The sequence below is a fragment of the Trichosurus vulpecula genome, chromosome 8, assembly GCF_011100635.1.
Source record: "Trichosurus vulpecula isolate mTriVul1 chromosome 8, mTriVul1.pri, whole genome shotgun sequence".
Classification (NCBI taxonomy): domain Eukaryota; kingdom Metazoa; phylum Chordata; class Mammalia; order Diprotodontia; family Phalangeridae; genus Trichosurus; species Trichosurus vulpecula.
Window position 1 is genome coordinate 89,226,184 of NC_050580.1, and position 17,632 is coordinate 89,243,815.

The 17,632-nt window shown below is 40.0% G+C and overlaps 1 protein-coding gene across 1 annotated transcript; it reads right to left on the reverse strand.

Moving 5' to 3' along the window:
- Positions 1-9,948: 9,948 nt before the first annotated feature.
- LOC118829579 (protein ARV1-like) lies at positions 9,949-16,120 on the reverse strand. Its single transcript, XM_036736543.1, has 2 exons — positions 15,903-16,120; positions 9,949-10,828 (listed from the first exon to the last, which is right to left on the reverse strand). Exons 1-2 carry the CDS (start codon positions 16,118-16,120, stop codon positions 9,949-9,951), a joined length of 1,098 nt encoding a protein of 365 aa, XP_036592438.1.
- Positions 16,121-17,632: the final 1,512 nt, after the last annotated feature.

Below are 17,632 nucleotides of genomic sequence, written 5' to 3' on the forward strand. Positions count from 1 at the left end.
TGACCATGAGCATTTTCTGATGGACAAAATAAGGTACAGTAATAGGCTTCGGAGACTCTAGAATCATGAACTCTTAATGATAGAAGGGCTGCTCTGGGTTATTGAGACCAATCCCTTGTCTAAAGGAGGAATGTATTGTATCCCTGGCCTAAGGATTCATCTAGCCTCAGCCCGAACACTTTTAGAAAGGGAGAATTTACCCCTTATGAAAACAGACCATACTTTGTTTGGGATAACAAAGATGTTAAGATGTTTTTCTCTGTAACAAATCAAAATCTCCTCCATAGAACAATGAAAGCAGGATATAACAAAGGCCAGGCTTCAGGTGAATGCTGACTGGTAGTCTGGTGCTCTGCAGATCTGAGTATCTCATGAACATTATTTTGAAGGGAAGATGAGGCCAAAGGAGGAAATGTATTTATTCAGCATCAGCACCCAGATAGGGCAACACTGTGAAGTAGACCTTGGTTTCACCTTGTCCTTCCCTCATCAGAGCTCTCTTGATGTGCAAACATCCTCCTATGCTCCAGATTATCTCCAGCTACCTCTTGTTTAACTCCGTCACTCTGTCTCCTCTTTTCCCAAGTCCATTTCCTGATCATGCACTACCTAACCAAGTGAGGGCAGTATGGTATTGTGAAAAGAAAGCTGGGCTTGGAGGCAGGAGACTGATTCAAATCCTGTCTCCGCCACTTACTATCACGATGACCAAAAACAAGTCACTTGAAATATTTGAGCCTCAGTTACCACTTCTATCAAATGGAGCTAATAACACTTTCATAAACTATCTGGTATGAGGAAATCGCAGCTTTAAGGCTGCATATAATTGTGCAACACCTTAACTTAACTCAATCAAAATGCATGTGCATCTGGAAGATAGTAGAGATTTCAGTCACTGCAGTAGGTCAAGGGGGCCTGTGGGGCTCCCTCAACTCATGCCATCCAGACAGCTACTTATTCACAGCATTTCTCCTGGGCCTGCCTATGGGAGAGGCAGACGTTTGGCTCTAGTACTAAGGTCAATGAAGAATAGCTTATGATAGATATAGTAATGCATCTCTATACACCGGGAGCGTAAGAACAGACTCTATGGAAAACAAAATCCCCCGTACTTACTCGAGTTGAGGAAAAGCCAGTGAGACTCTGTGAGAGAATGCCACTTGGATGGACCAGATACACTTGAAGGGCACTGAGTGTGTAGGTCCTCTGGGACTGGAGAATTTCCCTGAAGGCTTTGTGAGAATACCACCACAGTCAGGTGATGCTGAAAACAAAACAGAAAGATTATAAAGTGATGGAAAGGTGGACTTCCCATACATGATACACATTGGAAATATTTTCCATTCTCCTGTGTTGTTTAGGATACTTTCAGGCATCTTTCCAAAATAAGGGATCAAAAATGGTTCATATCCAGAGAAAGTGAATGTGTCAGTCATGTTAAAGAATGTTCCAAATGACCAATAATTGCAAATTCCCATACACCCATCAGATTGGCAAAAGTAACAAAATCAGTCAGCGAATAATGATTTATTAAACACTTACTATATATTAGACACCATGCTAAGTGCTGGGGATACTAAAAGAGAATAAACACAGTCCCTGTCCTGAAGGAGCTAACATTCTCATGGGGGAGACAACAAACAAACAAGTATGTATTTAAAAAACCCAACCCAAGTGCATAATAAAGAGGAAATTATTAAGAGAGAGAAGGCACTTGACTTGAGGGGTTGAAAAAAGTTTACTGTAGAAGATTATATTTTATTTAGGACTTGAGGCTTGGAGATGTGGTGGTGAAGATGAGGAGGGAGCCTAGCATGGGAGACTGCCAGAGAAGCTACCTGGAGCTGAGCTATGGATGGTTCTTTTAAATGGCAAGTGTTAGACCCTCTAAGAGAACTAGCCTGCTGTGCAAATTATAACCATCTCTATTGTTCATTCCCCCCTAAAAAGTGGTCTATTACCCTTACTTACCTATATTAGTAGTCAATAATCATCAGCTAGGGTTTCCTTATTCCTGACCCAACCCCAGCAGGTTGTAAATTTCACCTATTTCTTGTTCTCATCTCTGTCTCCTTTTCACATTCTTTGAAATTATTATGAAGGTCACTTTTCCCTGAGATTTTTCTAAGCAGATCTTTAAGACGCATGATCTTCCCCTAGATACAGCTACAGTCCATTTTCCAAAGAGTCAAAAGGTGTATATTTTACCTTGCAGAGTTTGAGAGGCTATCCTAGGGATGGTCTACACCTAAGATCAGGAGTGATATCTCCCAGGAAAGTAGAGTATGAGGTAAGAGGGGAACCATTTCATGGAATGGGCAGGTTTCATCCCTAGTTTCTCTGACAGAGTGAAAAGACAGTGAAATATCTACATTCAGGTATGCATTCAATACCAGACAGAAAGTAAAGAGAGGTCATAGTTACCTAATGTGGAGTATTCCATATTAGTTTTCAGCACCTAGAAGTCCAGAAAGAAAGAAACAATCCCTCTGGGAAGATAATTTCAACTATACACAGTTCTCTTATTAGAGGGCTTGCACAAAACATGAAAACAAGAAATATATAATAAAAACATGGCTCGCAAAAGGGTTGAGATAACGCTCACCAGTCCTTGTTGTCTCTGACAAGACAGTCCACACAATGCCTGTTGTGGAAACAAATGGAAATTAGTTACCACTCTATGATTTATATGTTTTAGAAATCCAAGTCTATTCAAGACTATGTATTTATATGGAAAGAAATCACACCTTTATATTTGGCGGGGGCGGGGGGTCAGTAGCTGAATGAAATGGGCAGCAAGGTGGCCACTGGAGAGAACACTGGGCCTAAAGTTGGGAAGATCTGAGGTCAAATCCAGCTTCAGACCCCTACTAGTCATGTGACTATGTAAGCCACATGATTCTGTTTTCTTCAGTTTTCTTATCTGGAAAATGAGCTGGAGAAGGAAATGGCCAACCACTCCACTGTCTTTGCCCAAAAAACCCCAAATGGGGTCACAAAGAGTCAGATGTGACTAAACTACAACTGAATGACAATATCTGAAGGAAAACTATTTTCTATTTCATATTTTCAGGGGAAAAGATCAAAACAACTTAAATAGGTTAGCATTTAGCTTTATACGGTTTTTGGGGAGTCAGCGTTATATGTTAACCTCAACATTTTTCCAAACTCATGTTCTTTGCATTGTCCTGCCTGATAATTTGAGCCAGCATTTTCTGTTACATCATATTTATTTCAGAGACCACAGAACACCCAGAGTTAGAAAAAACTTTGGAGGCCATCAAATGCAACCCACATCTAAATGAAAGTCCCCTCAATGATGTCCTCAGGAAATAGTTGTCCAACCTTTGTTCGTGTTGAGGAAACCAATTACCTCCAGAGACAGACCATTTCTCTTTTGGATAGCTCTCTAACAGTCAGGATGTTTTCTTTCCATTGAACTGAATTGGGCTTCTCTGCAATCTCTTCCCATTACTCTGAATTCTGCCTTCTAGGGCCAAGGAGAACAATTCTAATCCCTCTTCCATGCGATATCCTTTATATATTTGAAGACAGCTATCAAACTCCCTCCCTCCAAAAGAATCGTTTCTTCATCTCCTTTAAACTATCCTCAGATAAAATGAGCTTGAGGTCCCTCGCAATGCTGGCTGTCCTCCTTTAGATATTCACCAGTTTATCACTGATATTTTTTAGACTGACTCTTCCTATCTTGCAGGTTGCAAGTAAAAGGACCCCTGATGGAGCCATCCCACTACTGTGATCATGTACTGATGTACATGAGCTTTGTTCTGACCCAGGCCAGTTAGCACTTCTTTAGGCATCCTTGTGGTGCCCAGATTCTAGGGAGTCACCATATTAATGCCATCCAATGCAGACACCTAATCACCTTCAGCCCACTACAGTTCAGACATCCAAAACTGATGAGATTTCCCAGCCACAGACTCCCTTGTTGCAGGGATTACAGGCACCTGCCACTGCACCCAGCTCATTGTCATTCTCAAAATGTGGTTCCCAGAACAAAATTCCTTACTCTTGCCATAGTCCAACCACAGCAGAGTGGAGAGGGCCTGATGACTTCCACCCATCCAGAGTAGTTTTCTTACTTTCCCCTTATTTTGTATTAGACTTTTTTGTCCTGTCCTTTCCAGCCCATTACCATCACCTTGGCAGAGCAAAATACAAATTAAACAGGTCTGTTATATGAACCAAGTGAAAAAAATGTGTGAAAGTTTTTTGTTGTATGAATATACTTTTCCAAGAGACTGTCAGCACTCAGTTTCATAAGCACAACATATTCCTTTCTCCAACTAGGCAGACACAATGGGCATTGATCTATTTATCTTTTAAGAAACATCACTGTGCCCTTTTACTAACAATGCACTGACTTTTGGCATCACTGGATTTACCTTGTCATGGGTCAATCCATAGTTTAGGCTTAGCAAACTACTTTTCTGTATGTTATCTCATGTGTCTTCACAAAGGCAAGTCCACTGAGCGATAAAATACAAAGCACTTTGAACTAATTGAGTGATAACCAAGGGCAACTTGATATTAAGTCCTTTGTTTCAGGCCTCAGGAGCCAACTTTCTTTTTACTCCAGTGGCTGCGATGTAAACAGAAAAGTCACGCTTTACTTCCCCCCTTACTCAATATATATTGGTTAGCCTTTTAGCCAAAAAATGCTCTAAATAGCAAACTCAAGGAAATGTCAACCGCATTTATGCCTCCAGCCATGCTCTCGGATTTCCCTTAATCTCCAACTTCAAGATGCCAGTGATTGCATCGATTGGCACTTCATGGTTTTAACTAGTGATGGGCTTCTGCGAATGAATTAGTGACCTTTGAGGCAAGGACAGGGGTGGAAATTAGAGGATCAGTGAATAACTGGAACAAACAGGACAGCATCCTCCCATGCCAGACCTGAACAGCCAGACCTGCGGCGTAAGTTGCTTCTCATTTTCCTTTTATATACATAATAAGAATAATAGTGCCTATTCTGCTGACCTCACAGTAACTTGTGAGGCTCAAAGAAGATCTTGTTAAGTTGTTTCACTCATGTCCAACTCTTCAGACCCCATCTGGGATTTTCTTGGCAAAGACATTGGAGCGATTTGCCATTTCCTTCTCCAGCTCTTTTTATAGATGAAGAACAGAGGCAAATGGTTAAATGACTTGCCCAGGGTCATACAGCTAATCAGTGTCTGAGGCTGGATTTAAGCTCAGGTCCTCCTGACTCCAAGATTGGCGCTCTATCTATCCCACCCCCTCCCTGCCCCCAAATAAGATGACTTTGTTGAAAGGTCTCAAGTGGAAACCTGGAGAAATATATGGGATTTCTAGACACCAGAAGTAAAGGTATACTCAAGGAATACAAATATTCAATACAAAATGATGAGAGGCCAACGCAATCAGCATCAGAAATCTTCTTCCTAACACTTTTAATGTGGTAGAGACTCAGTGATTATTTGTTGATTTGAACAGATTTGGCTTGAGTCTGTCCTCTTGTGTTCTCTGTGTCTTTAACGCCCTCTTTCTCTGTCTCTGTCTTCTGGGCACACTCTGGTTTTCTCTCTTTCTCTTTCTGATAATCTTTCTAGTGATAGAACTGGGACATACAGAATATAACTTTGAGTCCCTTGAGACACGTATTAACTTTCTCTAAGAATAGGAATCTTACTGCAAGTCTAAATGATTTCTGGACATTCAATCGAGTTTGGGCACTCATATAAGCATAGTATATATTCGAGGGCCTTTCAAGTTTATCCAGAAACTAGAAAAACAGCACAGAGTATATATTAGAAGGGTTCTGGATTCAGGATCAGTAGATCTGTGTACAATCCTAACTCTGGCCTTTACTAACTGTGTGAATTTGACCAAGGCATTTAATCTTTCTAAAGCTCATTATCTTCATATGTAAAATCATGACAATAATACTTTCATTAACTACCTCTCAGGAAGCTGTTGTGTGGGAAATGTTCTATAAGTTTTATAGAAATGTGATTTCTTATTATAAACACATCTTAAGTGGTTGGAGGAACAACCAACAACCCGACCTGCTCAATGATACCAAATGCTTGTTACACATGAGATAAAGTTTCTTGTCTTTCATCAAGTTGAAAACCAGGGCCTACTACTCTTCTCTCACCCCTTTCCAAATGCCTATGGAGCAAATGTGTCAAACTCACAGCCCATAGGCCTCATGGCGCAGCAAAACTCTTGAATGCAGACCAAATCAGATTAAAATGTAAACGGGAAGTGTTTAACAAAATAAATAACTAATATATACAATGCAGTCTAGATTTTGTTAATTTAAGCTTTCTAAGTCAATATGTGGCCTATGGGGAACTGTTTCTATTTTAGTTTGACACCACTTCTGTGGGGCATATATAAGATAGAATAAATGAAGATCCCACAAATGGTTTAATATTTGTTCTGAGTTCTGTGGATGACCTGCCATATTCAATTTCTCTTTGGCACTATGTATAAAAAGACATGTTGTTTGCTGGAACTGATCACAGAAGCACAGAATCTCAGAGCTGGAAGAATCCTGGGGCCATGTACTCCGACCCATACCTGAACAAAAATAAACTCTACAATATTGGCAACAAGTGATCATCTTGCCCCTACTTAAGGACCTCCATTGAAGGGGTTCTCACTATCTACCAAGACAGCCCATTCCCTTTTTGGAGAGGTCTGTTGGGAAATTCTTATCTACATTAACCCTAAATCTGCCTCTTGGAAGCAGCCTAGATAAGAGCTACAAGTGTTCTTTATCAATAGGCAAGATCTTCTAACCTTCAGCCAGCAGATTAAAAGAACAGAAATAAGGTGGGGATGGAACATACCTGCACTCAATAGAAGGGTCCAGATGAAACCCACTGACCTCCCCATTCTAGGTGGAGATCCTGTCAGCCCGGCCTGACGAGTGAGCATCGGAGTATGCATGCTGAGGGCTATATAGAGACATGACCTGAAATATGATCTTTTCTTTATCACTGGGAAAAAGGAAATATAAATTCTTCATAAAGTGCCTTTGAGTTCATTTAGTTGTTGTGGTATTCCTGAAGGCAGTTCCCAGCAATATCTCTTCTATTTCCCTTAATGTATCATCAGTGAATTTTTTCACTTAGATTGTGAAATAATGGACCGTTTCTTTCTCATTTCCTCCTTTGGTGGTCAGGGAAGAGGAGAAATAAACTTCTGAAAAGTGAGAAGCCAGGCTGATAATAACTGTTTGCATAGCCCTTAACTTGTTAAAAGATTTTCACGTGAGCCTGTATAGAGCCCTGTGAGGTAGTGTTAGCAAAACTTCTCTCATGGATGTGGGCTTGTTACATTTATATTTCCTAATGGCTATGAACTTAGATCTTTAAGGTTTGGCAATGACATGTCTTGGTTATCATATCAAGCAGCTCATACTTTTACATGTCTTCCTCTGAGAATAAGAAAATAAATTTATTAATGATACAGAATAAAATGCATTAATCACATCTGGAAACTATTAGTTGATATACAAACATATAAATTCTTATGCATCCAAATGAGCTAAATCTGACAACTACTTTAGATTAGCAACTTAACTTAAATAGCTTCTCATGGTAAATGGAGCACATTCTAGGCAGACAAGGGAAACAAATACACAAGGGAGATGAACAGCGAGATTCATTGGAGTGGGAAAAAACCAAACACACAGAAATTGAATTCTGGCAGTGAAGGCACCAGCAGGAATATAAGAAGAGCAATAAAGAATGCCTTTCCCAGAGTTTGCTATATCATTATGACTGAAGTGTTTTAAAACTCCTGGTAAAACTAGAGTGTTTAAAGCAAGAGTGTTTCTGAGCCTCTGAGCCTTCAAAGAGTGAAGAATAAATTACCTCTGAGTTTCTCTCCAAGCCAAAGAAGGAAGGAAGGAAGGAAGGAAGGAAGGAAGGAAGGAAGGAAGGAAGGAAGGGAAAATGGAGGGAGGGAGAGAAGAGAAGGGAAAGGAAAGGAAGGGAAGGAAAAGAGGAAAGAAGGGATGAAGAAGGGAGGGATAGAGGAAAGAAGAAGGGAAAGGAAGGGAGAGAGGGAGGGACAAAGAAGGAATGGAGGAAGGAGGAAAGTTAAGAAGGAAGGAAGGAAGGAGAGAGGGAGAGGAGGAGGAAGAAAGGGATGAAGAAAGAAAAACAAAATTATCCTTCCTAAAATAAGAAGCAGCAATGAGAAAGCTTGAGATGAGAACCTATCTTTTTTTTCATATCTCTACACATGATAGCATAGTATTCAATAAGCTCAAAGACCCTCAACTACTGGGGTAAAGATTCACTTTTTAACCAGAAGTGCTAAGAAAGCTCAAAAGCAATATTGCAGAAATTGGGTTTAGACCAACATCTCACATGATATATCAACACCGAATTCCAGATGGATACACAAACAATTACAAAAGATATCATAAACAAATTAGAGGAGCAAGGAAGGGGTTACCTTTCATGACTATGGATAAAGGAAAGGTTCTTGACAAAACAAGGAGCAGAGATTCTGACAAGAGACATCCAATTTTAATTATATAAATTTTGATTATACATTCAATGCAGTTAGAATTAGGAGATCAATGCATTTGGAATATGAAGGGAGACAGTTACCTGGGAAGAACTTTTCCAGTATTTTTTTTTCCTGAGGAAGGACTAATATGCAAGAAATAGGGAAGTGATTCGAACATATGAGAAAATGAGTCATTTCCTATTAGATAAATAGTTAGATAAATAGACCAAAGGATATGAACAAGCAATTCTGAAAAGAAGAAATACAAACTACCAATAACCTTGTGGAAATGCTCCAGTTCACTAATGACAGAAGAAGTGAAAATTTAAATAATCATAAGATTCCATCTCCTACTGACTTTATTGGTAATTATTGGAAGGAGGCAAAGTATAATACTATTGAATTGGTCCATTCTAGAAAACATTTTATAACTATCCTTAAAAAAAGACACTAAACTATACTTACTCCTTTATTCAGAAATGCCACTACTAGACATACAAGATGAATTTATACAACTCTTTGTAAAAGCATTTCTCTCATATCACAGAACTCAAAACAAAGTGGGCACAAATCATTTGCAGAATGGATAAATAAATTGTGGCATAATAATGTAATGGAATATTACTATACTATACTGTAAGAAATTATGGGAGACTGGGTACTATGGCACATAGCAGTAATCTCTAACACTGCAGAGGCTAAGGCTGATGGATCACTTGAACTCAGGAGTTCTGAGCAGTGGTAGGGCCAAAGATGAGGTGTCTACATTAAGTCCAATACCAATAGGGCAAGCCCCCATGGTTGGGTGGAGGAGTGGACCAAGCTGCCCAAGAAGAGAGAATTGATCCAGGTCAGAAACTAAGGTCAAAGCTTCTGTACCTCTCACCAGTGAGATCAGCCTGACAGTGGACACCTCACTTTCAGCCTGGGCAAGAGAAAAAGATTCGGTCTCAAAAAGAAAAATAGAAGAAAAAAAGAGAGAAAAACCAAAAAGCAAGGTTTCAGAGAAGCCTTGGAACACTTGAACTGATATGATACAGAGGAAAGTGAGCAGAGTAAGAAGAACAATGTTTGAAATTATTACAACATAGCAAAAAAAAATTTACATTTTAAATAACTTGAGAACCACGATGATACAATCAGGACTTCAAAGAACCATGATAATACAAGAACCAATCAGGATTCCAGAAAACTGATGATGAATCTTGCTCTCTACCTCTTTTTTTTTTTTACAAAGAAACAACCATTTTATTAAATATTGAAATATAACCATATTCCAGAAAAAGTGGCACCATATACCCAATTACTTTGCTAGTGCGTATCCCTTTGTTTAATTTTTCATAAAAAAAGAATTCGTGGCCACATCTAAGACACTTTCCTGAAAGTCATGATCATAGAGGTTTTTCTTCTTTATCTTCAAGAGAAATCTTAAGTTTTATAGATGGAACAATCAATTTCTACAGCCCATCCCATCCTTTGGAAGAAGCAGACCACACTGCTTTCCAATATTAATCCACTCAGGATGGCCAACAATGAAAGCTTGCGACTGATGTTTAGGGTCACTCTGATTGCCTGAGAATTTGATGTAAGGACAAATACTTTTATGAGTCTGAGACACAGAGGAGTGTAGTCATGTTCCCAAATGACAGCTGGAATCAGCAGGAGTTTCCCATAGCTGGACAATAGTAGTGCTTTCAGAAGCAAAATGAAGTTGGACTTTCTTCTCAGTGTTGTGGGTTGGATTAGCCACAAACCAGCAAAAATTCCAATAAAGAAAGCCATTTGTTCTAAAGAAGCTATTGTAAACATTCTATAGAAATCCCATTCTTTGGCATATCTTATTAAGTCATCAAGGTCAGCGTGCTGGCTTGAATCTTGCGGCTGCAGCCACCTCAGATATGCTTCAGAAAGCAAACAAAATATGCGGGGCTTCCCATGGGTATTTATCTTGGTATTGAAAAGAATATACCTATAGGCCTGCGCTTTGCATAAAATGGCACTGATCAGGGTGATAACAGGATCGTACTCGATGTACTTATCCACAGGCTTCTGGCAAGACTTGCAGATGGTTATCTTCAGCACCCAGTGGTTATAGTCCCTGTACAGTTCCGTCGCCTCCTGGTTACACTCGATGCACCTGTAGGGCCATAAGCTCGAGGGGGCGTTGTCCGCGGCTGCTTTTTCCACCTTTCCCTTCACCGACCGTGGCCTGCTCCGCCCGCCGGTCCCCATCTCCACCACCCGCGACACCGCCTCCTTTACGGCAGCCCAAGTTACGCTCTCTACCTCTTGATGGGGAGGTGATGGACTATGGGTGCAGAATGAGATACACATTTTAAGAAAAAAACCAATGAAACACAAATTTAGTGTTGGAGTCAGGAAGTTCTAGATTCATATCCTGCCCCTGGCACTTATTAAGTGACACTGAGCAAGTCAACTTGCCTTTCACCCTCAATTTCCTCCTCGGTATGATGGGGGTGATAACAGCACTTGCCTCACAGGGTTGTTGTGAGGATCAAATGAAACAAATGTGTGAAGTGCCTTGCAGACCTTAAAACGCTCCATATCATCAGCAGCAGCAGCAGCATCACCATCATCATCATCACCATCATCATCTACCATTTTGAGTTTTTCTTTGGAGGAACTGTGGGAGGGCAATAGATGTAGTAACAAGGATGCAGAAAAGAAGAAGAGAAAAAAGAGATAACCAATGAGACATTTAAAATGCACATAAGACAGAAGGAAGCTCAGAAGGGGATCCAGACCATTGCTTCCATCTTAAATTTAATATATACTTACAAAACAAACAAACAAGCTGCATGTAATAGATCCATGGTTCCATACACAATCCTATTTTCTGCCCTTCCTTTATGGAAATGTTCATATTTGTTGATGTTTGTCAAGTTCCTAATAATTCTTTAAAGCCATCGAGAAAAAATGAATAAAAATGTATACAAACTGTACCATTCTGTATAATTTTTAACAGAAAGAAGGAAGCAAGGAAGGAAGAGTTTTAAAGCACCAATAATGAGCCAGGCACTGGGCTGAGTGCTTTACAAATATTACCTCATTTTGATCTTCACAGCAACCCTAGGAGATAGGTACTTTACTATTTCCATTTTACAGTTGAGGAAACTGAGGCAATAGAGATTGCGTGACTTGCCCAATATTATATATTAATTATTTAAGGCCAGATTTGAATGCATAAAAATTGTTCTTTGTCTTAGCATATCTTTTTTCTATTTTCAGTGTATCTGGCCTTGAAAACATTTTTAGGTACTTAATTAAATGGGTGTTGATTGATTGGTTGATCAAACCCAGAACACCAGAGAGCCTCTTCAGTAAGAGTCATAACCACTCAAAAGAGTTTGGCCTAACTATCCATCATGGAAAATGCTAGAGAATAGAGAGTGTCTGTTGTCCAGATCACGATATAAAGTTGCATGGATGATCCTTAGAGTTCTTCTATTGCTGTATACACACAAACACGCACACACGCACACATTCACACACATACATAGATGCATATCTTTCTTGGAGAGACACTAAATGGACAATAGGATGGGTACAGAATTGAATAAGTGGGCCAACTGGGTTTGGAGATACTACAGAGTTGTATATATAGACAAATGCACACACATACAAACACATATATCTTTCTTTGAAAAAATACAAGTGGATAGTAAGGTGAGTACAGAATTGAAAAAGAGGAGAAGGGTTTGGAAATCATACAAAGTTCATTTAACAACCTCAAGACAAAGGCCAATCTTCTTAACACAGATATTCTTCCAATGATGGTGAGTGACTGGAAGTCATGGAACAGCGTAGACTCTGAAGAAATGAAGGTGAGGATCAATCAAAAGGCATTTGATGGCTGTTTCAATGGCTCCCTACCATCTTTAGGATAAAACACAAGATCTGTCTTTGGCATTGAAATCCCTTCATAATTTGACTTTAGTTTATGTGTCCAGCTTATCACATAGCTCCCGTTCACACATTTTATGCTCCAATTAAACTGCCCTTCTTACTTCATAAATGACATTCTGCCTTCTGTTCCCAGGCTTTTTGCAAGGCTGTCTGCCATGCTGAAGTTCATTCCCTACCTATCCTGACCTTTTATTACTCTTAAATTTCCTTAAAGCTGGGACTGATTGAGTATCCAGATACATCACTAAGAGACATTATTATAATTCCAGTGTCTTTCTCTGGTACTCTGGCACACAGCCTGTTAACAGTCAATATGTCATATAGTTCTACTTGACCAAGAGAAACTACAGCCCAAAATACTCAGTTGCTTTTTAAAGATCTCAAAGCAGAGATTGCTCTAGAATCTTGGTTTTCTGACTCTCAGACTAGAGGAAACTTACCACTACCCCAGCAATAACATCTTTCGGATGGCCTGCACCTAACACATTTAACACCCCCCTCCAAAACAAAACAAAACATTGCAATATATCTTTCATCTTCTGAGGGTTGTGACTCAACTTGGTAGACTCTGCAGAATACAAGTCAATAGTACAATAATTATATATATATATATATGTTTTCGTTACAGCAATCCTATGAGCTATGTCACGCAGTTATTCCCTTCACATTATCGTCATCCCCAGAGTATAGATGACAAAGTTGAGGCATAGGTTGCTAAAGTGATTTCTCTAACTTGGAGTCACCCAGCTAATGAATGTCAGAAGCTAGGAGTAGAAACCAGGTCCTCCGACATCGAATCCAGAACTCTTTCTACCACCACACTTCTACAGGAGGAGTCTTGATCACAATCAGTGATCTTTAATTGTTTGCCTTTCTTAATGAGTCTTGAGAGTCCCTTCCATATTTGTTTTCCTTTAAATAGATTAGGTAGAATGGCCAACCATCTTCATGCTTACCTTAAAACCTTGAGTCTTAACAAATTTCTTAACATCTTAATTCTTTTAGGATACTCCTGAGTTACTTCCTTTTTTTTCCTTTTAAATTGGGCCCAAGCCCTAAAGATATCCCCAAGATCACCCACTTAGAGTTTTAGCCTCTGGGAAATGACACTGACCAAATATTTGTCATTTACTTAATAGGTGCTAATGTTATTTAAGTGAACAAAGAAAGTTGGCTCTTGGAATGCATTGAAACTTTCATTTTTAGTTTCATCTTTTTATGGCACAAAGCCAGCCTTTGGCAGTTGGGGCCCAGGGGGAGTCTGCTTCTGAAGGGTCTCAGACGTCAGTGCCACTATGAGAGGTGAAAGAGAATAAATGGAATTTAGTGGTGGGGAGGAGGAAAGGTGATGTTTACTATTTACAAAGCACTTTACTCACAACGCTAGGATACGGGCATTATAAATACCATTATCTCATTTTATAATTGGGGAAACCGAAGCTCAGAAAGATGAAGAGCCTTGCCCAAGGTCACAGATTCAGGAAGGCTCTGAGAAGCCTGATGTTCTCAGTATAATCAGCAGCTCAGTTTCATGAGCTATGTCCCAGCCAGGGGATTTGGAAGGCCAGAGCTAGAGTATATAGAGGTAGAAAGGACAGGTCAAATCAGGAGGATGTAGCATTTTACTAGTTTCATTCAGAAAGTATATAATGAATGAAAAAGCTTTGGCTGGATGCAGCTCATGTTAAAAAAAAAAAACAACCCGATCTCCAGGTTTTGATTGAGGGCTAGCTCATGTCAGCCAACAGGACAACATCCTCAGAAAAGGTTAGACTGCATGGAAAGTGATGGAAAAAAGAAAGGAAGAACAAAGAAAGGGAGGGAGTGAATGAAAGAGGAAGAAAGCAAAGAGGAAGGAAGGAACGAACGAATGAACAAACGAATGAAGGAATGAAGGAAAAAGAAGAAGGAAAGAAAGGAGAAAGTGATAAAGGAGGGAAGAGAGCAAGAGAGAGGGGGGAGGAAACAAATATTTCTTAAGCTCTTACTATGTATGAAGTGCTTTACAAATATTATCTCGTTTGATTCTCACAACAACCCTGTGAGTCAGGTATTATTATTATCCCTATTTTACAGTTGAAAAAACAGGCAGAGAGTGGTTAAGTGATTTGTCCAAGATCACAAAGCATCTGAGGCAAGTTCTGAACTCAGGTTATCCTGACTCCAGGCCTAGCACTCTATCAACTTCTCTACCTACCTTAGCTGCCTTTAGGCAGAATCTCCAGAAAGAGGTGAAAGATTTGTTGTATGCTATGCTGGTCAAGATATATCTAAAATATTGTACTTAGTTCTAAGAAAGATATTCATAAGCTGAAGTGTTCAGAGGAAGACAAACAGAATTTTAGAGACGTCAGAACCATGCCATACTAGGAAGAAGGAACTAGGGGGAAGAGAAGACATTAGAAGAGTATGACAGCTGCCCTTAAGAACTGTCATGTGGAACCACAAATATACTCACTACTTGGCCCAAAAGGACAAAATTGAGAGCAAGGGGTGAAAGTTTCAGGGAGTTAGATTTTGGTTTATATAAGGAAATACAGAGTAGAAAAATACAGAGTAGAATGAGCCACCGTCAAAAGGTAGTTGGTTTCTCCTAACTGGAGATCTCCAAGTAAAGACATTTACTTGTTGGAGAGATTTGAGAGGGTCTTCTTGGTCAGGTATAGGTTGAGCTAGATAATATCAGAAAGTAAGCTCGGTGATCCTGTGGTTCTGTGGATCTTCTGGTGATGGGTTTCTATGAGTTTAACGAGGCTGGTCCTTGGACAACTTGCATGAAATCTGTTCCTGGACCCGTTCTCAAAGCCTTTCTAGATGTTAAGAAATGTTAGAGTTTACCCTTTATTAACATTAGCCTTCAGGAGCCCTATTTCACCTTCATACCCACAATGAGGCATCAGAGTAGGAATTCAACATCATCCCTTAACTCAGATAAGCTGCAAATATCTCCAAAAGTCCCATAAGGCAATGCAGCTTGGTACAGAGAAAAGACTTTTGGCTTTGGTTGATTTCTTACTACTCTGTCACTGATGCAGTGCGTGCCCTAGTTTCCTTATCCATAAAAGAGGGGATATAAATGGAGATATAAAATGAGAGGAACACTAAAGTTTCCTTTGTTTATCCTTCATTTTCAAAGAGAAGCAATGGCATCATGGGATGATATCTTCACTTGCTTATGAATTGGATTCAAGTGCGGCAAAGTTGCACAAAGTCATCAGCCTCATTCTCTCTTGCAGAGTCATTAACAAGTCAGTGACAAGACAAAAGTCAAGACAACTAGTGATAGTTTGGGATGCAGTGGATGACCTTGGCTTCCTCTGTGTCTGATCAAGTTATTAACACTCCACAGTACCTGCTTCAGCCACCTTATTGTCTGTTGGAACAAATTGCTCTCATTTGCCCGTTCTGCCTGAAGTAGTCTTCACATGCTTGAGGCAGACATCTCCCTAACTCACCGATGAGTTTGAGGTCTATCAGTTACCTTCAACCTGGTGTAGCCCTTTTGCTGAGATGGTTTTAACTGGGGTGTGACCACTGCATTGCTCCAGCTTCTTGGAGCCACAGGTAAGAGCTGGGTGAAGGTGGCCACCAAAGATGGATGAGCAGCCCTGAAAATGCCTTGGGAAGCCCTCACACCAGAGGTGGTAGTGAACTCCCCACACGCTATTAACATTGGGATGAACAGCAAGATAAGACTGAAGTTCTAGAACATTATGGTATACAAAGTGATTTCAAATACTACAAAATATTCATGATGTCTTCGAACTAAAAGAGGATACTAAAAATGTAACATATATAACATAGTGCTTGGGAATTCAGAAGAAAAGGGATATCATTCCCAGTTAGGACAGATACCTCAGAGTTCAGACATCATAGAATTTAGACCCGTGAGGAACTTTAGCAGTCTCTTAGCCTAACCCCATTATTCCATTGACTAGGAAACTGAAGCCAAGGTGAGTGAACACAGCAATAATAAATAAGAGAGTTGAAATTCTGTCCCCAACCTCTTGCGTCTAAATTCAGAACCCTTTCTAGTATATTAGGGCTGAACTGAGTTTTACAATGAGCATGTTTCAAAAGAGCAAATCAACAAACATTTACTAAACACGAGCCTTTGACTCCAAATCCAGTACTCTTTCCATGGCACTTGGCAGTTTTTCATCTTTAAGATATATTAGACTAGATGATGAGACTGGATGGGCTAGAGAGCAGTGCCGCAAAAACCTAAAGAACAAAGAGGATCAAGGAGAAGTGGGTGATCAAGGTGCCAAAGACTGTGTGGCCTGGATGAAGATCCAGCCAAGAAGGCTTGAGAAGGAGCAGTCAGGTAGGAAAACCAGGAGAGTGTTGTCATGAAAACCTAGAAAGGGTTATTATCCAGCTGAAGAGGATTACTGAAGCTGTCAAAAGAGTTGCAGAAAGACCAAGAAGAGTACTGAGGAGAGTCCAATTGATTTGGCAATTAAGAAGTCATTGATAACTTTGGAGAGAACAATTACAGTTGAATGATGAGGCTGGAGACCAGACTGCAGAGAGTCTGGAAGAGAAGGAAAGGAGAGGAGGTAGTGGTTGTTGTTAGTCAGTCGTTTTCAGTCATATCTGACTCTTTGTGGCCCCATTTTTAGTTTTTCTGGCAAAGATACTGGAGTGGTTTGCCACTTCCTTCTCCAGCTCATTTAATAGATGAGGAAGCTGAAGCAAACAGTTTAAATGACTTGCCCAGGGTCACACAGCCAGCAAGTATCTGAGACCAGAATTGAAATCAGGAATCTGAGTCTTCCTGTCTCCAGGACTAGCACTCTATCCACTGTACCATCTAGCTGCCCAGACGAAGTGGAGACACCAGTTACAAATGGCTTTCTCATGGGGTCTGGCTGTGAGAGAGAGAAGAGATAGAATGATGCTAACAGGGATAATTGAATCAGGTGAGGTTTTTGGTTTTTTTTAAGCAGGAAGGAAAAGGCGTTACTGGTAGGGGAAAGCAATAAAAGCTAAGTTATTGGGAGCTGGCGTGCACATGGAATATTTTTTGTTATGTGTTCTATTGGTTTTGAAGGTGCAGAAGGGTGATGAATCTACTCTGCTCAGAGTGATTGATCTACATCTGACCTCAGAAAGCATGACACCAAAGGTTAGTGCTGTTCAGAGCAGGGATTGGCAGCCTTTCAGAAGTGGGGTCTCAGGC